We start from the raw sequence: 23,798 nt of genomic DNA, 5'->3' as shown, positions 1-23,798 counted from the left end.
CTGCAAATGTTAATGTCACAATGGTGCTTTAAAGATTATGAAATATTCGTCTGGTGTTCTGGCAATATTTATCCCTTAACCAGTCCCACCCAAAACAGATTATCTGCTTATTATCATATTGCCCTCAGAGGGAGCTTGTGGCTGCCATGTTGCCTACTTTACAACAGTGGCTACACTTGAAGAAGTCTTTCATTTGGTGTAAATTACGTGGTGGCCTGAAAATAAAGGTTTTCTTCCATTTTAAGTTTTGTGTTAAGAGTACAGATTGGGGGAAATGTACTTCAAATCAGCAGAGAAGAAAGTCAGATATAACAAAGGGAACTGTGTAATGAGGTCAGATAAACATGGCTTTATAAGAGTTGTTACCCCAGTGTTGATAGGCTACACCGACATGGATAACTAGATCAAACCTACAATGCACCTGACCTCCCATGGCTGGTAATAGTGACCAAGAGTAGAAGAAGGGTAAATACTGCATCATTTTTACATTTTTCTTCCTTCTTAACTGGGACGTGGCCATCACTGGAAAGGTCAACATTTGTTTCCCATCCTTATTTGCGCTTAAACTGTCTGGCTGTTTAGGCAATTTCAGGGGCAGTCAACCATATTGTTGGTGTCACATGTAGGCCAGGCTGGGTAAGGACAGCAGATTTTCTTCCTTAAAGGACTACGTTTTTACGACAATCTCAGGACTGCCTTCAAAGCCAGTACATTTTTGCTAAGTTAAGGGGCTCAAAACTGCACGCAGTATTCCAGTTGTGGTCAGACTTCGTATAGTTTCGGCAAAGCCTCCTTGCTGTTATACTACATTCCCTTTGAAAAAAGGCCAACATTCCTTTTGCTTTCCCTTTTTCCAGCTGAACTTGGATGTAGACATGCTCCTCCTGTCTCACTCTGGATGTACTATCCTAGTTGGTGCTCTGCAATGCTGCCATATCCTTCTGCTTTGTAAGCCAAGTTTCCCCTCACCCAAACCCTCTCCCCCAGTTAGTTGGTATAAGTAAGTTGTATACATAGTGTTCATGGTTTTGAATCTTCATTTCAGTTGTTTAGAAATTATGATTTGCAGTTGTTTTGTTCAGGCTTGTATAATAAAGATTTTTATTGGGGTTTACATTCATCCTGCCATTTGTTGATTCACCCTTGGTTTTTCCACACATCTTTCAAAGATTATGGACTATAAAGCAAGATTCTAACAAATATCTGGCTTGTTCAGTACTCTCGTACTTGGGAATAAGACAAAATTATCACTGAATCTGCTTCCCACCCTTTTAACCAATGCACCAGAGCCACTTTCCTCATCCTTTGCCTGTATTCCTTTTGCTGATTATAATGAACTTGTGTCCTGTAGTTACTGACTCTCCTGTTTGTGGATCCTCCTAATTACTCAGGAAAAACTCACACAGTCTCCTCTGTTCAATCGCCCCTCAAACTTGCATTTTTCAAAAGGGGCCATCTGCTGTTTCACTAGTCTATCTACATAACCAAAGCCGACCTTCTTTACGCCCTCTCCAAGGCTTTGACATTCTTCTTAAAGTGTGACGCTCTTGGACACAATACACCCATCGACATATTTCTTATGTTCTCTGATTCTCTTGGCAACAGTGACTCATACACCAGAAACAGCGAGGAACGCTGCAATCGTTAATACCATACAAAGGAAGGGTGCAGTCGACAGGGTCAGACAACAGCGGGTAATAGCTGCACTAGGTTTGACATTGTAACACTAGATCTTACTTGAGAAATGGTTTGTTGTCCTCATATCTACAGAAGCAAAGAAAAGAGGTTCCATTAGAATAAGCGCCAGTTGCGGGAGATCACATCAACACTTTTACAATGGCTCTGTGTAACCCAAATCCCAACAGCCAGCACCAAACTCCAGGAAACTGAACTGTTATGAACTCCAACACTTAACATCTGGCCAACTCTGTTACAAATGACTGTTCTTGTGTGATGGACCAGTTTGTGGGAGGTTTGGAAGGAGGACGTTCCCTGTATAATTTTACACTGTATAGGTAAAGGCACTTGCCTCTCCTTGAGGATAGCCAGTATTGGAAAAAGGGACATAAATGACTCTGAGCTGGCAATGAGGCACCGAGGTGCAAATCCCAATGTGCTCATCTGTAACCATGACGACAAGTGGGGCACATGTATGACAGGACATGAAGTGCTGACATCATATTCAATAGAGATTAGAGCCCAAAAGCAGGCCATTCAGCCTAACTTGTCCATGCTGGTATTTAAACTCCATGAACCACCCAACCGACTTCATCTCACCCTATCAGCAGATCCTTTTATGCCTTTCCCTCTTGTACAATTACCAAGCTTCCCCTTAAATATATTCATTTTATTTACCTCCACCCCATGGCGGCGAGATTTCTCCTGAATTCCACATTGGGTTTATTGGTAGCTATCTTATGCTTACACGGGTTGCCTGACGTCCATGTCTTCATCACATTCTCTAGACAGAGATTACTGCCATGCATTCTCCAAGGGATATGCAGAAACTGGCAGAAAGTCAGCACCGGGTGAGGGGTTTTGGGGTCACAGTTACTGGGGGTGACACAATCTCTAGATTACACAGACCTGGTGCTTTGCAGTCTCCCGGAAGTTTTAACAGTATTAGAACTGTACTGTAATACAATACAAATCGGAGGCCATTCAGCCTATCACGCCTGTGCCAGCTCTTTGAAGGAGTCATCCACCAGTCCCTTGAAATTACTTTTTACCTTTTCAAATATTTGTCCAATATTATTGTACGAGTTCCTACTAAATATGCTACCTCCCCTTCCCAGTACGTTCTTTCAGGCATTATGTTCCAGATTAACTCAGTGTATGAATCTCTCTATTTTCATCTCCCCACTGCTTTTTTAAACAAAGGATCTTAAATCTTCTGGTTACTGATTGTTCTGTTGGAGAAAACTGATACCTTTGTTGCTGCCAACAAAACCCATTATCTTTACTTGAAGAAGCATGATCCCAGTTTTTCCAGAGTCTCAATATTATTGATATCCTATGACCTAGTACCATCTCCAAGGCCTTGACATCCAGAATAAAGTGTGGTGCCCAGAATTGGCCACAGTGGTTCAGCGATGGTCTAACCAATAATTCATGAATGTTTCATGGAACAAGATTAAGGATGCATAGTTTGGGAAATACGACAGATTAAGGCTGATAAGTTCACGAGAGAGCGGAGTCCTTGGAGGGGTGCACAATCTCCAGGATGCAAAGCAACTATGCAGTCCCTGGATATGAGTAACCTCTTGTTAATTCTATGCTGCTCTGTCCTGGGCACCGTTTAAAGGCATTCCTGGGGCAAGTTAGCACAGGTGCCCACAGATTCACCAGCTTGACCATGACACATTGCTCTTTAACTCTGCACATGTGGATTCAGATGCAGCCCAGAGATACATGAGAACATTAATTATGGGGTGTCTGCACAATTTTAATCCAAAATACCATCAATATCGCTGCTGGAAGGAATGCTACACAGGCAGAACTAGAAGGGTGCCCTCCTGAAATTAGAGTTAGAAATAATCAGGGTGATCTAGAGGGAGCTTCGCTCTGTACCTCACCCTGTGCTGTGCCTGTCCTGGGAATGTTTCGATGGGGACAGTGTAGAGAAGCTTTACTCTGTATCTGACCCCATGCTGTTCTTGTCCTGGGACTGTTTTGATAGGGGCAGCGTAGAGAGAACTTTACTCTGTATCTAACCTCATGCTGTCCCTCTACTGGGAGGGTTTGATGGGAATAGTGTAGAGGAGGCTTCACTTTTAGTTTAAAAGAGTACAGGAGGCTTTACTCTATCTCTAAACATGTGCTGTCCCTGTCCAGTGAGTGTTTGATGTTAACATTGACAATAAGAAAAATAAAAGTTTTCATATGACACATGCCTGTGAATGCTTTTTAGAAAGTAGAGCACTTAATGAGAATCAGAAAAATTAAGTTAAACAATTTAAGATTGGATATGAAATTTTCTTGGAATTATTTGGGTTTTTAAAATTAAAACAATGGATCAAACCTCAGTGCTGTTTAAATGATGATATTTTTCCATTTCATGTATTCATAGGGGCATATTATGGCACTAAGGTGCATGTATGTCTGCTGTTTAATTACTTCCCACTGAATAAACAAACCTGTGCAAGTAGAGCTTGACTGGAGAAGCCCTCAAAGCAGGTACCTGGACCATGAGACAGCTGTGTGGCCAAGTACAAAGTGACACAGAGAGAAAGCTTACAGAAAACCTTGGTACATAGTAACCCTGGAGCCAAAGACGTCTCTGGCCCGTGACCTTTGTGATGACAGTATGTACCTCAATGAGATGCACTCCTGCAACTCGCCAAAGTTTCCTTGGTCTCGTCGGTCCGGATCTCTATCTAGTCCAGCTTCTGGTCTATGGTATAAGGGGCATTTACTGGCTGTCAGCATCACACATGTTGGTGTCACTGAGTCATGTGTTCAGGCATTGGTTGATCTCACGTCCTGGGTATAACTGGATCACATGTGTGGCATCTCTGGGCCATGTGTCCAGTTGTACCTACATCATGTGTCTGGGTGTAATCAGTTCAAAACCCTGGAGCTCCCTTTAACAGTGTCTTGAAGGAGCACCTTCCCATATGCTTCAAGGATGCAACTCACCATCGCATTTGCACAATATTTAAATGGGGCTGGGGGATGGGGTGTTTGGGGGGTGGGGCGATTCATTGAACTTATTTAAGGCTGAGTTAGGTAGTATTTTGATCAACCTCCGAGTCATGTGATGGGGAGACAGGAAAGTGGAGTTGAGGTCACAACCAGTTTGGGCCAGATCCTTTAGATTAGTGGAACAGGATAGAAGGGCTGAATGGTCTTTTCCTGCTCCTATGTCCTAGCTACCTGTGTATTGGCTTTGTCAGCAAATTGATAAATAAAATAGGCAGTCTGCTGCATCATGGTGGTAACTGATTGGATAAAATTTGCCTGGGCTTAATGCATTGTTGCACATAATTCTGTAAAAGTCTCAGTCCAGAAAAATAAAGAGACAGTAGTTAAGATTTGGGAAACTCCCAATGTTGAATCCAACACTTCTGCTGCCAACCCCTTGTGGCCAATTCATCTACCTATTAAGCATGGTAATGCAGATAAACTGGAATTTATATAATATTTATATTATTTAGTGTGAAAAGTGATGAGGAAATTTAGCAGGGATATTTCAAATTATTTCAGGTTTTGATACAATGGAGAGTGGAAACTGTTTCCACTGGCAGAAAAGTTGGTAATGAAAGGACACTGATTTAAGGTAATTAGCTAAAGAACCAGAGGGGATGTGAGGCAAATTTTTTTTAGATTATGATGTTCCGGAGTGCCTTGTCTGAAAAGGGTGGTGGATGTAAATTTAATTGTAATTTTCAAAGCGGCCATTGGAGAAATGCTTGAGAAGGAGAAAGAAAAGATAAGGCTGTGGGGACTGAGCAAGAGAATTGGATTAATTGGATATGTCTTTCAAAGAGCTGACATAGACCAGATGGACCAAATGGTCTGCTTCTGTGCAAAAAGATTCTTAAATAATGCCCCATGTGTTTAAAGAGGTAAAGGCCCATTGGGTTACACAGACACATACAGCATAGAATACTCATACACAGCAGCAATGTACTGAAATGTTAAAATCTGCATCACAGCAACACATCAGCGCCAATGCCAACTCACTCAACAAGCAATGCCAAGCACGCGAGCAATCTAACCTGGGGCTTCTTCACCAGTGCACTCTTTAAGGCTTTTTGGAAAAAAAAAATCCCTCATTTATTTCCAATTCCTCTCTTCACCACTAACTGACCAAATCTTCACACAGCCCTGGAAGAAATAAGGGCCCGTTCGTTCCCTCACTCACTGATCAGTGTATACCCCTCTCCAGTGTGCGCATACGTTCACCTGAGTAAACACACGTTCACATACACGCAAACATGCGTGCATGCAGACACACACACACACACACACACGTCTAATCAGTGACATTTATAATGGATAGTGCTTCCCTCCAGAATGATGGATATGATTGGAGTGGAGCAGTTCTTATCAGAGTGTGGAGCAACTGTGAAAAGAGATATAATATTCTAGTAGATTTGTTCTTTTAGCCGGGCTATGTTTGCCAATGGCAATGTCAGTGTCTGTTGTCCATTCCTTAATGCTCTTGAGTGTTTTTCAAAAATGTGTTCATTATAGATTGAAGGCTTACTAGATCCCTTCAAAGAGCTGTGAAGAGTGAATCACATTGCTGTGGGTCTGAAGTCACATGTAGGCCAGACAGGGTAAGTACATCAGATTTCCTTCCTGAGAACATTTGTGAAACTGATGAGATTTTACAACAATTGCTGATAGGTTCTGAGACTAGCTTGATTTTTCACGTTGTGTATGGGTCTGAAAGGGGTTACAGGAATGCCATAACCACTACATATTATGTTGATGCCATCCTGAGAAGTGAGCAGAACAACTTAGGATTTCAAAGGAGAGAGACCTAACATCTGATCCTTCTCAAAGTCTCTGTGACAATGTCGATCATAACAATGTAACCTATGACTTTTTTGAAGTTCCTACTTGAGATGTAGGCATTGCTGGCCAGTGTTTATTGCTAGCATTCAGAACACCGTGATTTAAGTGGGAATTGTAGGATTCCTTCATTATCCATGAATGGCAGGAATTCACCAAAAATTAATCTGTGCAGGGTGGCAATCTTGCCTTTTAGCCACAAGATGACAGAAAGTCTCTATTTTAGCTGCAAAACACAGGAGAATCCACCAGGACCATGGCTCAGAGCGGTAGAAATGCTACTGCTCAGAAACAAAAGTCTTTTAAGCAAGCAACATACATGCTCACATTCAGAAGACAAGGCATCAGAAATAATACTGCAAGGAAGACATTATTGCAGAGATGGGTCAAATAGAACACAGAACTGGACATCTCAGAAAAAACAATTTCTGAGATACCGAACGGCTTCCAAATTGGTTGCTTAATGAGAAGTTGAACAATTAACTAACAACACTTCTATAAGGAATTGGGAGTATACCTGACGATGTTATAACTTGCCAGGGAGTAAAAGAAACGACAGATACTTTTGAAGAGGTACTAAAAGTCTTTGACAATTACTTCAACCTAAGAACTAATAACATTTTTGAAAGAACAAGTGTTCATAGAGTTCAGCAACCAGGTGATTTAATTAATGATCCTTATAGATTAGTGGAGAAGTGTGACTCCACCAATAATACAACTGTTGAGGGCGAATGAGAGAATCTAAACCAATTGGCAAAGTGAAGTAAAAGCTTCCTTGCTTCAGCACAGATCCATTTTTTTGTGAATCAATCTATTCAGACATGTTTTTACACACCTCTGGAGCAAGTGGAACTTGAACCTGGGTCTCACAATCCAGAGGTAGGGACTCTATGACTGTGCCACAAGAGGGCCTTCAGCACAGATTCACAGGCAGTTTGAGAATTAAATCAGCTGACACAGATTGCGGAAGTATGTACACAGTTGCATAGAAGCCACCACTGAGAAGTGATGACTAATATCTAACGATTCAGGACCACGGCAGGGAAGGAGTCTCAGTAGGGGAGGTATCCTCTGCAAAGGAAGTCCAAGAGATTAAAGATTTAAAATGACCTATAGACCCCAGTCTGGAATAGAATCAAAGGTAAAAGTCTTCTACCTAGCAAACTATCAATATTTCAACTCCAAAGAGAATGCGTTCTGGGAGAATAGTGAATCTTCCACACTGGCTGCATTTATAAAGTCAGAAACTATGGGGGAGATGAGATCGTGGTAGATGTAACTAACAGTAATAACAGAAAGAGAATTTTGGGGGTGGAGGAGATGTATAACGGTCTGAAAGGTTAATACTAAGGAATGTTGTAAGCATCACCAGCATGTCCTCCTTAAAGTCTTTGTAATTCAGAATTGGCTGACCCTTAGAAGACAAAAGGAGGTAGTGGACGGAAAATATTCAACATGGTGCTCAGTTACGAGTGGTGTACCACAAGGATCTGTTCTGCGTCCTCTTCTATTTGTGATTTTTGTAAATGATTTGGATGAAGGAGTGGAAGGGTGGATTAGCAAGTTCGCAGACGATATGAAGGTGGGTCACGATATGAACAGTTTGGAGGGCTGTTCTAGGTTACAAAGGGACATTGATAGAATGCAGAGCTGGGCTGAGAAGTGGCAGATGGAGTTTAACCCTGAAAAGTGTGAGGTGGTTCATTTTGGAAGGACAAACTTGAAAGCAGAATGCAGGGTTAACGGAAAGATTCTTGGCAGTGTAGAGGAGCAGAGGGATCTCGGGGTTCATGTTCACAGTTCCCTGAGAGCTGCCACCCAGGTGGATAGAGTTGTTAAGAAGGTGTATGGTGTGTTAGCTTTCATTAATAGAGGGATTGAGTTCAAGAGCCGTGAAGTTATGCTCCAGCTATACAAAAGCCTGGTTCGGCCACATCTGGAGCATTGTGTCCAGTTCTGGTCGCCTCATTACAGGAAAGATGCGGAAGTGTTAGAAAAGGTACAGAGGAGATTTACCAGGATGTTGCCTGGAATGGATGGAAGGTCTTACGAGGAAAGGTTGAGAGAGCTAGGGCTTTTCTCTTTAGAACGACGAAGGATGAGAGGTGACTTGATAGAGGTGTACAAAATGATCAGAGGTATAGATAGAGTAAACAGTCAGAGACTTTTTCCTAGGGTGGAGGTAGCTTTTACGAGGGGACATAGTTTTAAAGTGAAAGGAGGTAGATATAGGGGAGACATCAGAGGTAGGTTCTTTACTCAGAGAGTGGTCGGGGCGTGGAATGCATTGCCAGAGAGGGTAGTGGAGTCGGCCTCATTAGGGGCATTTAAGCGGCTATTAGACAGGCATATGGATGATAGTATAAGGTAGCGGTGGAGGTTAGATAGACCTTAGGTTTAGGGTAAAAGTTCGGCACAACATCGTGGGCCGAAGGGCCTGTACTGTGCTGAACTGTTCTATGTTCTATGTAACAATCTCTGTCATCTCAATATAGATATTTTATCATCAATCTTTTCAGAGAAATTTTATTGCACACCTCTGGAGAGGTTAGACATGAACCCAGACTTCCTGGTTCAAAGGGATACTATCAATGCACCAATGCATTGGTGGCCAGTATGGACGTTTATCATCTTGATGAAGACTGTAGCTAGTTGCTAATGTGTAGTTGCCAAAATCTTGTAAATCAGAAGAGACTCTTCTAGTTGGACCAGGAAGTGGCGTTTCTCTCCCATAGGCTAAGCTAGGTTCGGTAGTTTCCTACAGTTAAAGAGGATAGTGGCAGCAAACTTCATCATGGGCAGCAGTAAATGGACATGTCCATATAAATTCTATATTGTATAACTGAATTTAAGTTCTACCAGCTGCCATGTCCTTAAAGACTGGAGACCTCAGGACCGCTAGTCAAGTGGCACCACCACTCCACTATCTTTTCACAAACGGTACCAACATAAAGGTTTGACACTGGAATGGAACACTCAACTGGACACAGAGAGGAACATTTCAGTCCATTCAGAAGAAACTCCAAGTGGCTCAAGGCCCACACTATGCAGAAGGCTTTTTGCACACTCAAAGATGATCCAGTAAGATTTTTGGTTGTCAGAGCAACCAGGGCTACGGTGTAAATGTTTGTCTTTCTTTATGTGTACTGTGGTTTCTCTCTGTTTCCGTTGCTATGCCATTTTCTCTTGTTCTGTATCTCTCTCTCTGTATTGTTATGTCTCTCGTCAGTCTGGATTCCAACATCTTTTCACCTCTGTGTTCTTTCTCTTAGTGATATGATGTACTGTTGTTTCGAGCCACCCAACTCAACTAAGTTATCTGCTTCTCATTGTACTAAGTCTCATGATTTCTGCAGTTGCCTGGTGTGTGTACACACGTCTCTACCCACACACTGGAACACAAACACGCACAAACATGCATTCAGTCTTACTCCATCCTTAACATAATTTCCAATCATTGGAGGTCAGATAGGACCAAGACATTGGGGTGCTGTTGGTTATAGGGCTGTAAATGCTGGACACAGCATGACAGGATTCAGCTATTTAATGTCCATAGCCAAGGACTGGGTGAGGATAAGATAGCTAGATGTGGTGGATAGTTAAGACATTTTTATATTACCCTGGATTTGGGCCAACTATTGGATTAACTATCCTTGGAGATAGCAAGAACTGCAGATGCTGGAGTCAGAGTCAACACAGTGTGGAGCTGGAGGAACACAGCAGGCCAGGCAGCATTAGAGGAGCAGGAAAGTTGACGTTTTGGGTTTACACCCTTCATCAGGACTGGGGAGGGGGAAGGGAGCTGGGAAGTAAATACAAGGAGGAGGAATGGGGCTGGGGGACTGTAGGTAGGATGGTGATAGATGGATGCAGGTAGCGGGGAGTGGGGATTGATCAGTGGGAAGGGTGGGGCGTATAGGTGGGAAAAATGATGGACAGGTAGTGTCAGGTCAAGGAGGTGGGGATGAGAGGGAGGGTTGGACATGGGATGAGGCCGGGCGTAGGGAGATTTTGAAAGTCCACATTGAGACCATTGAGTTGTAGGCTCCCGAGGCGGAATATGAGGTGCTGTTCCTCCACTTTGCATGTGGTCTCACTGTGACACTGGAGGAGACCCAGGATGGGCATATCACCCAGAAATTGGGAGGGGCAGTTAAAACTGTTAGTGACTGGAAGGTGTTATTGATTATAGCATACAGAGTGCAGATGCTCCGCAAATTAGTTCCCGAGTCTGCGCTTGGTCTCGCCAATGTAGAGGAGACCACATTGGGATCAATGGATACAATAGACCAGGTTGGAGAATGTACAGGTGAATCCCTATCGGATTTGGAAAGTTTGTCTGGGGCCTTGTATAGAGGTGAGAGGGGAGGTGTAGGGGCAGATGTAGCACCTCCTGCAGTTGCAGGGAGAGGTGCCGGGAGTGGTGGCGTTGGTGGGGAGTGTGCAGCGGACGAGGGAGTTGCAGAGTGACTTCAAAAGGCAGATAGAGGTGGGGAGGGAAATATCTCTTTGGTGTTGGGTGGTGGAAGTGGAAGAGGATGATGTGCTGGATGCGGAGGTTGGTGAGGAGATTAAGAGCAGAGGAAGCTCACGTAGAGAATAAATTCTGGCTGGGTTGAATCACTGGCTTTTAGTGCTGTTAAGATTTGTGTTATTCGATCAGTTTTATCAGTTTCTATGCTAAATAAAAGCCTTAAGGAATCAAGATAGCCCCAGATACTTACAGTTTTAGAAAAAAGCCAGCCCTTGCAATTTCAAAACAGTTCGACTAATGTACAACACATGCATGAAATACTAAAGTTCAATATTAGCTCCAGATGCTTCATGTGTCTCTTGTTGCTTCACTAGCCTTTTTTTCTCAGTGCACTTTTCGCCTTTTAATCCCAAACTCAGCTCACACAAAGGAAAATTACATCAAAGTCCACAAGGGGTGCTGATCCAAGGCAAATGGAATAAGGATACTGTTGGTCAGCCAAGATCTAACTGAATGTTGGGTTAAGCTTCAGGGGCTGAATGGCCCCCTCCTGTTCCCAAGATGTTGTTAGCTGAAGCTGACTTCACACTGGGCCTACAGTCAAGGTTGGTTTAGCTCAGTCAGCTGGTTTGTAATGCTGAGTGATGCCAACAATGTGAGTTCAGTTTCTGTTTTGGCTGCAGTCATCATGAAGGCCCTGTTTTCTCCTGAACCTAACTCCTTGCCTGAGGTGTGGTGACTTTCTGGGTAAATGCACCACCACTTGTGTCTCTCCTCACTGCAGAAGCCCATGGTGACCTCTGTTTTAAACATTAAAGCTGCAAGTCCCAATGCGAGGATTGCACTGGCCACTCCAGATTAAACAGGCTGGCTTCACAAAGGTCACAGCCTCAGTTATATCAACAATGGTTCTTGGAGGTGACCATGCCTTGGGTATTTGTTATATCTACTAGGAGGCCCTGGCCAACGGTGGGCCAAGAATTGGTGACAAAAACTCAACATAAAAGTATCTTTAATTTCTACACAGGTGTGAATACACACTTGAACCTGGTTTATCATAGACTGGGAATGACCTGTTGGTTCAACTTTTAGCATAGATGAATACTCTAAAATGTTACATGCAGGATAAGGGACAGATTGGATGCAGGGAAACAGACAGACTGGAAGAGGTAGCCATATAAGCAGTTAAAGTGGTGTGCTTTATGGACTTTAATGAAGCAGAGAGAAGTGGAGGTATTGAGGGACAGTATATTGGGGGTAGGGAATTAAAGGCATGGATCCTATTGATAGGGTGAAGGGAGAGGGGGGCGGCTCATGAGAAATCAACTTTCAAGGAATTGTGAGGTCACTGAGAGTTGCAAAAGTGGAGCAGATACAGAGATAGGGAGGCTCAAGACCATGGAGAGATTTAAACATAGGGTGAGAGTTTTAAGTTTTTAGGTACTGGGGAACAGGTGGTGAGTGGGGGAGTGGCTGCAAGGTAGGCAATGGGCAGCAGAGTTTCATAAGGATTGAGGTTTATGGAGAGTGGAATTTGGTGACTGCCCAGGAGAATACTGGGGCAGAGAGACAGGAGGTAACAAAGGCACAGAGGAGGGTTTCATGTACAATGGGTTAAGATTGTTTGGGGCATGGGAGGGGTATGGTGTCAAGTGGAAATAGAAGCAGTCAATGGTCTTTGCGAAAGTGAGGACATGATGTTGGAGACCAGGCTCTGTGGCGTAACAGTAATGTCCCTACCTCTAAGCCAGAAGGTCTGGGTTCAGGTCCCATCTGCTCCAGGCATGTGCCGTGTGTTATAACAGGTGGGTTTAATGAAAGATGTGAGAGCAGCCAGGGAGGTCAACAATCCTTCTGAAATGAAGAATTATCCAAAGACGGGAATGGTTTCTCAGCAGGGGGAGGTCAGGATAGCAGGAGGTAGATCTGTGTAACTCAACGTTCTGCCATGCTCTTATGTGACTTCCTACCCTCCATGTTGCCAGCGTATTTCACTGGGTCACATGTGGAGTGACCTATCATTTGGAAATTCATGTCTAGCTCAATTTGCCAATGGTTTCAATGGTACTCCCTTTGCTGGATACCCCTTTGACAACAGCCCCAATAATTCATAAGACCAATTTAAGGCACTTTCATTCTGGCAGGGGATTCCTGTCTGCCTTTGGTGTAGAGAGCAGAGCAGTAGAGAGGTGTTCTGCCATTGAGGGGCCCCTATTAATGACAGACTAGTTGAAAGCAAGGATCATGAAGCATGTGGTTGTTTAATGACCCGTGCCCATAAGTCTTTAACTACTCATCGGAATAACAGCCAGCACCAGCACATACTCCTTGCAATAGAATCCTGGAAACACAAAGCTCAGACAGCATCGCATTACTGACAGGAGAATCTGCTTTTTGGTTGAAATTATCTCCTGAAGGATGTGTTCGAAACAGACTCACACACAATTTTGGATCCAGATTCTGGGCCCTAGCCACTGGGCATTCAGTGGTTGCAGACGTCACTAGGCAATGTGGGAGGCACAGGCTCAGGTTATCCAGGGGTCCCAGGGTCATGTGTTCACATAGTATTGGGTCACATGTTCAGTGCCACTGGGTCATTTGTTCACAACTCATGAGGTCAGGTATCCAGATGTCACTGAATCATGTGATGACACATCAATGGGTCACATTCAATGTCACTGGGTCACACGTTCAGTGCCAATGGGCCATGTCCTGGTGTCACTGGGTCATACGGTCAGTGTCAGAGTCACTTGTCCTGGTGCCACTGGGTCACATGCAAACTCGGCAGACCACCTTTACTGGTGTTGCTGGGTCCCATGCCTTTCGGGTGCTTTAATAGGTAGTTCAAGGGGGTCTGACACAGTTGGTTGTCATGGTACAGTGACTGTGAATGGGTCATCCAGTCAACCACTGGGCAACTAGGGACAGGAGACTGGTCACTAATGATGGTCAGTCATCAAGCTAGATCCAGTCTGTGCAGTAAACGATGTCCTAGCAGACAGATTACGAAGAATACAAGCTCTGAACTGAAAGCGCTGCTTGGTTTTCCTTACCCAGGCAAATCCATACTATAGTAGCCATCACATATGGGGTAACTAGCAAGCATGAAAATTAACAGGGAGGGGAAAGAGAGAGAGAGACAAAGAAGGACGAAAAAGTTAACTCACTCTAAACATGCAGCATGCAGCAGCTTAGATGGGAGTTTGTTTATACACATCTTCCCATCTGAATACTCTAGACTTTAAACAGTAAACCTCAGTTAACTCCAAATCACAGGGCAGCTTGGTGACATATTGAGTCATTACTTAAAGGTATTGACACAGGCATATTTGCAAATATGAGGAGCATGTAAACTCTAGGATAGGGTGTTGTAAACAGGAGGATGTGGTACTCAGGGGAGGGCAAGGTCAAGGGCCCAAGGGTAGTGTGTGGACTCCAGAGAGTGTATAGTCCCCAGGGTTGGTTGTGGGCCACAGGGGGAAGGTACAGGTTTCTGGGGGAGGATGTGGGAGAGGCTGTTGCCTTTGGGAGGGGTTCGGATGTGCCTGAGAGAAGAGTAAGATCCTGGGGGGAAAGACGCTGTCTGAGTAGGTGATTTGGGCCCAAATGGTGCTGTGTCTGGACCCCAAGATAGGCCCAGGGGGAGGATGTAGGCCTGGGAGATGAGGAAAAGAGGATGGTAAAAGACATCAAGATGAGCTGAGGTTAAGGGGGCAAGGATCCAGGATCTGAGGGGCAGACCAAAGTTCAGGGTAGAATCATAGCAATGGAGGTCCACTGCAAAGGACAAAGTCAGAGTCAGGGAACAATTTCAGAGGAAGGGTAAGGCTCAAACCCAACAGTGACCTGGCAAAGTAGCACAGCGCAACTTGGAGGCTTTGAAATGATTGAAGAAATAAAATCCAATGGTGCTTTCACTCAGAATGAAAATGAGACCGCTGTCCATATAGTACAGTGTGGGTTGAGCAGCGAATATTAAATGGCCCATTAAATGTGACGGAATGTGACAAAACATCAATCATCGACAGAAACTTTCAATCATTACCACCTTTTGCCTTGTTTTCCCTTTCTATCCCTTGTCATTGTGTGATCCAGTCACTCCAGGGATACGTTGGTGAACATCCAGTGCATTCCCCTAGTCACTGAGTATAAGAACATGGTGGATGCAGATGTGCTCTTAAAAGTATTTTCCAATTGTGCCTCCTCATTCAGATACTCGCCACCCTCACCCCTACCTGAGGACCTGCTGCGCGTGTTGCAAGGGTGATGGGTGGGGGAGAAGCAGATGTAGAAAGTGAGAAAGCGTGCCAGCCCAGGAGAGGCCATTTTAACCCTTCCTCTGTGTCTGTAGCAGCTCTAATTCAATTCTTTCAGCTCTTGGCCCACCGCACTGCAGGCTGCAGCACTCCAAAGTGCATATCCAAGTGTTTTACAACTGCCTTGAATGGTTCCTGCCTTTACCATCCTTTCAGACAGAGAGGTCCAGAACTCCCTCCACCGTGCCAACCCAACCCCATCATTCTCTGAGTGAAAATACTTCCAGTCTCTTATCATTCCTAGAGTCACTTTAAATTGAAATCTCCTGGTGACTGACCACCCTGCTCCGAATAATAGGTTCTTGCTGTTCACTCAACCGGGAATCTTCAAAATACTATTGAATTAATCCCTTCTCAGCCCTCTCTTGGTCAAAAGAAAACAATTCTATATTTACAATTTTTCCACATGGCTGGAGTCCTCGATTCCTGGCAATGTCCTCCAAAGTCACCTCTCAGGTGAGGCCCTAAGGACTAATCATTAAATAGAAGTCAGGAATCGGGGTGACAGTGGAATTTGGTTCATTGGTTATCTTCTGTGGTGACCCGTGTCTCTTCAAATGCAATATCAAAATATTTGGCTCCTGTCACATGCTTCCACCTCCACCTTGCTGGGCTCACCAGCTCTAGTTAGATATATTTCTGGAAATTTCATCACAAGACCTCCTGCCCTGAATTCACACTTCTTCATTGCCTCATTGGGCACCTGACTTGCCCATCCATCGCTTGTTGGCCAATGGCAGAGCTTCCAAATCCCATTATCTTGATGAATTAAGGTTAGGGCTAGTCAATTACACACCTCGGGAGGTTCTGCCACTCAAGAAATAAAGGTGTAGAAATATAATGTTAGAGAAGAGGAACAATTTCAAATGTCCTTTACCCAGCGTGTTACTTGTCGGAGATTAATCTTCAATTTTTGGAGGCTCCGGGGCTATCCAGGAGAGTTGCAAGAAACTCTAGTCCCAGAGGTCACTGTGAAGATTGATCAGTCTTGAATTTGTCTCTCACCAGTTTGTAGCTCTGTCTCCATCTGTGCTGAAGTCATGGTTTAATGCATCACAATGCTTTTAGCCAGTGTGACTGCATCTCTGTGTAAATGCCTGGGCATTCCTAAACCTTGGGGGGACATCTTCCCTTGCTGAGGGAGGACATCTCAGTCAACAACTAACATACAACCAAGGAAAACGCTCTGGGGCACCCTTTGGGTACCAATTTCTAGCTCCAGGGGCTCTTCCTTTTTAGCACATCTGTACCAGGTGACGATATCGCTCAGCGTTCTGTTGTTGCCTTTGGCCTAAAGTGGGCATGCACCCACTGGTGTCACGAGACATCCTCTCATGCGTTATCCCCTTGTTAGCAGTTTGTGACATTCATCTCCATCGGTTTCCATTCCCTCGCCTTCTCTTCAATGTACAAATATCTTATCAAAGGAGGCAGGAGTTGATAAGTGATTTTAAAAAAAAACTTCCACGACCCTCGATTTTTTTCGTAAGCAGTAGCATAGAAATTGGAAATCTTTATAAATCACTCATCAGGGAGCAGCTAACTAAAATGCCCAATTCTGGGCACCGTGCTTTAAGAAGGATGTCAAATCTTCAAAGACCATGTAGTGGTAGATATATTGGAACAATACTGGAGATGACGGATTTCAATAACATGGAGAGACGGTGGAGAAACTGGGATTATTCTCATTCCAATAGAGAAATTTAAGGGATAATCTACCAGCATTCAAAATTACAAAAAGCTTTGAACACATAAATAAGGAGAACTAGGCTCCAGTGGCAAGTAGGTTGATAACCAAAATATTGATTTAAAAGCATTGGCAAAAGTAAAAATAGATAAGGAGAATCTTTTTTAACACCTTGAGTTGCAGAGATCTGGATTCTGAGAAGACAATGGAAACTGGTTTGAAAGCAGAGTTACCATGCCAACTGGAATTTCTGACAATCCAATTTCTTTTAAAAGCTGGTCAAGACATTTCTCTTTAACAAGAAAGAATAATAATAGCAGCGTGTTGTAAATCTTCAGGCATTGTTCTTAGGCTTTACATGAACGTTATTAATTTATTGGGTCAATTTTGGGAATTGTACCTGGACAAAGATATTATGTGCCACTTGGAGCAGCTGTTAGTGAGACTGACCACTTAATTCATTTATCAAAGTGCACCTAAAGGTCATGATTCCCGCCTGGTCCTTGTCTGTGGTGGTTATATCGTGGTGCCGGGCTGTGCTGGGATCCCTTCACTACCTGGATGCTCCTTGCGACACTTCACCTGCCGCAAAGATAGAGCCTTGCCTTGTGTCCTGTGTAACAGAACCGTCGGTTAGCCAGCTTCACCAGAACTACTACCACCATCCCCCCCCAACTCTAAGAACGTCGGGTAACAGAGACTTCCCTGTACTTTCAACAGGGGATTGGACGAACAATTGGGGAGAGTGAAGTTGGCCATGAGGGAAGGTCAGGGCAGGAATGTCACATACATGTTGAGCTACATGGTCTCTGTGCTGTGCAACATAATCATCACCCACCCACTCTTCACAAAACCCACTGCAACTATTACCCATTTGTAATCCAACCGAACATTCCTCTGTTAGATTCTCAAATCCATCTTCACCTCTACAAATCCTCTGTTCAGAATTCTTCCGACCATTAATTAACTCACAAATGTTGTGATTTTGTGTCTTCCACTTCCTTTACCTTTCTCTCACTTCACCCTCATCTCTCACAGCCTCCCCCTCTTTCCCTGTTTTAAATTTTTTTCTCTCTTATTCTGGGACTCATAGCAAGTATCCTCCTTATTCCAAGGAACCCATGGCATTGTAGGAAAGATACGGACGCACTGGAGACAGTGCAGAAATGATTAATAAGAATGGTTCCACAAATGAGAAACTTCAATTATGAGCATAGATTGAAGAAGTTGGGACTGCTCTCTTTAGAGAGAAGGCAGCTCAGGGAGATTTGATGGAGGTTTCAAAATCATGAGCGGGCTGGACAGAGTAGATAGGGAGAAACCGTTCCTACTCGTAAAAGGAACAAGAAAGAGAGGGCATAGATTTGAAACGATGTGCACGTGAGGCAGGGATGATGTGAGAACAGAGAGCCATGCACTGCCTGAAACTGCAGTGGTGACAGGTTCAGTTGAGACATTCAAGAGTGCATTGGATGGTTATTTGTATAGAAATGGGGTTTGCAGAGAAACAGGAAAAAAGCAGGAGATAGGCACTAGGTAACAGGACAATTGCATGCATGATGGGGTAAATGGCCTCCCTCTGCATTGTAACAATTCTGTGATTTTGTGAAATCACCAACTGCACCTTTTGTCACTGTGACCTCCACTCCTCATCTCCCTCAGAACTCTTTGGAGGGTGTTGGGCAATGGACCTTTAGGTAAATCTGTGACTCGTCACTCGTCCAACTGTGGAGGACAGTCCTTGCTTCCTTCCCTCTCTGGGGCTTGCACTTTGACAAGGTAGGATCCCACGTGACCTCCTGGGGAAGAGTCGGATTAGGGGAAACGGGGGCTGCTGGGTCTGGATGCTACTTATTGGGCCAAGGAGTGGTACCCATTGAGGAGGGAGACCCCACTTTCCCCAAACTAGGCCTACCAGGCCTCGTGTGTGAGTGTGGCACTAGCCGTGGGCCTCTCCTGATGCTGGTTTAATCAGATGCCAGTGGACTGACAGCCTTGAAGATGGGAATTAATTGTCTACTTCAGGGCCTCGATTGAGCACAAGGCTGCCAGATGCTCACACTACTGTTGGCAGTGCGGAACTCCCACTGGATTATCTCCTTTTACACCCCTCCCTCACCAACCGAGGAACATTAAATACAACCCATACCGCCAAAGCTGAAAAATATTGGAGGTGCTCTCTTTCAAATAAACACAGCACTAGACTGCCCTTTCAAAAGATTCCAATAAATCCTATGAGGAAAACAAGGAAATCTGGATTGCTAGTCCAGCGACATTACTACTGCACAACTGCCTTGTCCGATGTTTCACTGCAGGATGGAACCAGGAAGAGTGGGGAGAAAAGTCCAGTGACAAAATGGATGACAGGGCAGGGCAATAGGAAGTGGTTTTGCCCTTCTGCCTTTCCCAACTTCCAGTTTATCACAGACCCTCACTTTCAGTCTGTCCTCCTCCCTCTCCTTTCTCTGACTCTTAACTTGCCCTAGACATGTCACAGCTCTTAATTTGAGGAGAGGTCATTAACCTGAAATGTTAACTGTGCTTTCCATAGAAAGATAGAAAATAGAAGCAGGCCATTCAGCCCTTCATGCCTGCTGTGCCATTCAATATGATTATGGCTGATCATCCAACTCAGTTCTCACTTTCTCTCCATACCTTTGATCATCTTTAGCCCTATGACCTATCTCTAACTCCGTCTTGAAAACATTCAACGTTTTGGCTTTAACCACTTTCTGTGGCAGAGAACCCCACAAGCTTATCACTCTGGGTGAAGAAATTTCTCCTCATCTCAGTCCTAAATGACCTACTCTGTATCCTTAAACTGTGACTCATAGAACAGAATCCAATGAATCCCTACAATGTCGGGACTGGCCATTCAGCCCAACAAGTCCACACCAATCCTCTGAAGAGCATCCCACCCAGACTCACCTCCCTACCCTATTTCTGTAACCCTGAATTTCCCATGGCTAACCCACCTAAAGTAAATATCCCTGGACACTATGGAGCAATTTAGCACAGCCAATCAGCTAACCTGTACATCTTTGGACAGTGGGAAGAAGCTGTAGCACCTGGAGGAAACCCACACAGACATGGGGAGAATGTGCAAACTCCACACAGACGGTTGCCTGCGGGTGGAATTGAACCTGGGTCCCTGGTGCTGTGAGGCAGCAGTGCTAACCACTGAGCCACTGTGCTGCCCTCTTTTTTATTACTGAATTCAAATTCCACCATCTGCCTTGACGGGATTCGAACCTGGGTCCCCAGAACATTACCTGAGTCTCTGGATTAATAGTCCAGTGATAATACCACGAGGCCATCGCCTTCCCAGTTCTCATTCTGGATTGTCCGGTCATTGGGAATGTATTCCTGCATTTAAACTGTCCATTCCTGTCAGAACTTTATTGGTTTCTATGTGACACCCCCACCCTCCCCCAAGTTCTTTTAAACTCCAGTGAATGATGTCCTAACCGATCCAGTGTCTTTTCATAAATCAGTCCTGCCATCTAAGGACTCAGTTTCTTCCAATGCAAGGCTTACAACAGAGATTTTCAGCTCAAATTATCCAACCTTTGCTGGGTGTTTCCAGCATGTTCCTTCAGAAAGATTTGTTTGACACTGTCTGTCTTCCACACCGAATGCATGATACAGGAGGTCATAGGTCACCTGACACCCCAGCCTGGAGGAGTGGCTGTAACCTAGTGTCTGAAGGCTGGCCTTTATATAGCGCCTCTCACGACTGCAGGATGTTTCAAAGGGCTTTATAGCAGACAAAGCATTTTGGATGCATTATCACTGTTGCAAAGTAGGGAACCAATCTGTACACAGCAAGATCCCACATTTAAACAGTAATGCGGGTAAAGTGTAGATTCGTTTTACTCCCCCTCTTGTTGATTCTTTCATGGGATGTAGGCTTTGCTGGCAAGGGCAGAATTTGTTGCCTGTTTCTAATTGCACCCTGAACTCCACTATCACTTGTTCGTAGGACGTGGGCATCATTGCCTAGCCCAGCATTTATTGCCCATCCAAATTTGCCCAGTAACTAAGAGTCAGCCATAGGTGAGCCTGGAGTTATGTGTAGGACAGACCTGGTAAGGACAGATAAAGATTTCTTTCTCTAAAGAAATTTAATGACAATTTACAAGACTTGCCACAGTTGCCTTTACTGAGACTAGCTTTATGTTCCATGTTATTAAATTGAATTTAAAGTCCACAACTGCTGTGGTAGGATTTGAAACCACAATTACCCTGGGTCTTTTGCTGACTTTTCCAGTCACATTGTCACAACCTTCCTCCAAACTATTTGAAAGGGAGAATGCCAAGCTTTTCTTCAGTTTCCCCTCAGCACTACATTGGTGTGTCAACACAGACCTCAGGAGTGAGATGTGAACCTAACCAGCTCTTGGCAACAACAGAAGAATGCTACCTATTGAACCACAGTTAAGACCAGCATCTCACAGCTGTTGAAAATCACATCATTGAGTTTGAACAAAACAAAAACCAGATCAATTTAGTCGTAGTTGGATTGTAACAGTCTTCAATGCTGGCAGCCTGCAACAGCAGGGAGGGAGAAACAAAAGCTTCTGTAAAAGCTTCTCCAAGCACGCAAAAAGGAAATGCTCGATGAAGATGAACGTGGGTCCATTACAGGCAAAGTCAGGACAATTTATAATAGGGAACAGAGATATGACAGAGACATTAAATTATTACTTTGAGTCTGTCTTCACTGAGGAAGATACAAGAAATATCCCAGAATTCAAGATAAAAGGGACTGGACAGAATGAGGAATTGAAGGAAATCTGTATTGGTAAAAGGTTGTGTTCAAGAAATTAATAGGTCTGAAGATTAATAAGTCCCTTGGGCTTGAGCTTCTACATCCCAGAATGTTGATAGAAGTAGCTATTGAGGTAATGAATGCATTGTGGATGACCTTGCAAAATTCTATTGATTCTGGGATGATTCCTGTGGATTGGAAGGTAGAAAAAGTCACCCCACTATTTAAGAAAGGAGCAAGAGAGAAAACAAGGAACTATAGACCTGTTAGCTTTATATCAGTAGTAGGGAAAATGATGGAATCTATTACAAAGGATGGGATAAAATAGACACTTGGAGGAGAATAATCTGATGAGGCATAGTCAGCATGGGATTTACAAATGGGAAACTGTGTTTATTGAACTTGTTGGAGTGATTTGAGGATGTTACCAGCAGAATTGATAAAAGGAGAGTCAGAGAATGTAGACTGCATGGATTTTCAGAAGGCTTTTGATGAACTCACCACAGGAAGTTGTTCAGAAAGATTAAAGCACATGGGATAGGAAGTAATGTACTGGCATTGATTAATGATTGACAACAAACATAAAACAGAAAATAACAGGAAATGGGTCAGGCCAATGTTGACAGGCAATGATTCGTGGGGTTCTGCAAGGATCAGGATTTTGGCCCCAGCTCTTCACAGTGTATATCAATGATTTGGGGTTGGGAACTAAATTTTAAATTTACAAACTCACAGATGACACAAAACTTTGAGGAAAATGCAAAGCAGCTTGAAGAGGATTTGAATATACACAGTAAATGGGTAAGAACACTGCAGATAGAATATTATATGGAATAATGTGAGGTTATGTACTTTGGTAAGAGAAACAGATGTGCAGAGTACTTTTAAGTAGTGAGAGATTAGAAAGTGCAGTTGCTCAAAAGGATCTGTGTATCCTTGTCAATATGTCACTGAAAGCTAATGTGCAGGTGCAGCAAGTTATTGGGAAGGCTAATGGAATGTTAACCTTTATCACAAGGGGATTTGAGTTCAGGAGTAGCAAAGTCTTTCTTCAGTTGTATAACAGCTTGGTTAGATTGCAGCTGGAATACTGTTTGCAGTTTTTCTTTATCTCAGGAAAAATATTGCCACAGACGGGAGTGTAACAAAGGTTCATCAGACTTGTCCCCGGGACGGTGGGGAGATTGGGCAAACTAGGCCTGTATTCTGTAAAAATTTGAAGAATGAGAGATGATCTCACTGAAAGCGACAAAATACGTAAAAGCAATAGACAGGGTAAATGTTCCCCTAATTGGGGAGTCTAGAACCAGGGGGACAATTAAAAAATAAGGGAGATGCCACTTATGACAAAGTTGGGGAGAAATAAAATTTTAACTCAGAAGGTTGTCAATCTTTGGAATTCTCTACCACACAGGGCTGTGGAAGCTCAGTCTTTGGAAGCTCAGTCTTTGAGTAGCTTAAGGTAGAGATTGATAGATTTCTAAGTATCAATGAAGTAAAAGGATATGGAGATAGTACGGCAAGAGTGGCATGGCAGAAAAGACTCAAAATGCTGAATGGCCTGCTCCTGCTCCTATGTCATAGGATTTGAAGACTTCCCCTCTGAATATACCATTGATGGAGCTATAATAATTTACACTAATAGAGGAGAAAGAGTACATTAAATGGGATATTTGCAACTAAGGAAAATGATTACTTGTGCGACAGGAAAGATATGGGAGTGTGCAGTTTGCCAATTCCATAGCTCATCGCCACCATCTAGTGGGAGATATCAAAAAGTACAGGAGAGTACCTCAGAGAGTAGACGTATCTCACCTCAAATACTTTGCTCAGTACTCGAGGACTCAGCATTAGCCAAACTGCAGCATAACTTAAAAATGGGGACTGAGACAGTCCTCAGACAGTTTTAGGAGGGTACTTAAAAAGTCTAATGCAATTTAGTAAATGGCACTCAGCTACGTATGTATAGTTCAAATCAGAAAGGAAATTTCTTCTTCAGCAGAGAGAGTAAGAACTGCAGATGCTGGA

At 43.7% G+C, this 23,798-nt stretch overlaps 1 protein-coding gene across 1 annotated transcript in view; it reads right to left on the bottom strand.

Annotated features, from left to right (window-relative positions):
- Window positions 1-23,798, bottom strand: part of LOC109919125 (adhesion G protein-coupled receptor L1-like) — a 337,549-nt gene that overhangs the window by 23,129 nt on the left and 290,622 nt on the right. Inside the window, exons 18-19 of the mRNA XM_048617997.1 lie at window positions 14,050-14,091; window positions 1,738-1,764 (exon numbers count right to left, since the gene is read on the bottom strand). Of these exons, the coding sequence (XP_048473954.1) occupies window positions 1,738-1,764; window positions 14,050-14,091 (69 nt within the window). The remainder of the gene's footprint in view (window positions 1-1,737; window positions 1,765-14,049; window positions 14,092-23,798) is intronic.

The sequence above is a fragment of the Rhincodon typus genome, chromosome 38 (assembly GCF_021869965.1).
Source record: "Rhincodon typus isolate 14 chromosome 38, sRhiTyp1.1, whole genome shotgun sequence".
NCBI lineage: Eukaryota > Metazoa > Chordata > Chondrichthyes > Orectolobiformes > Rhincodontidae > Rhincodon > Rhincodon typus.
The sequence above is the reverse complement of the archived record's forward strand: the minus strand, read 5'-3'. Positions and strand labels throughout refer to the sequence as shown.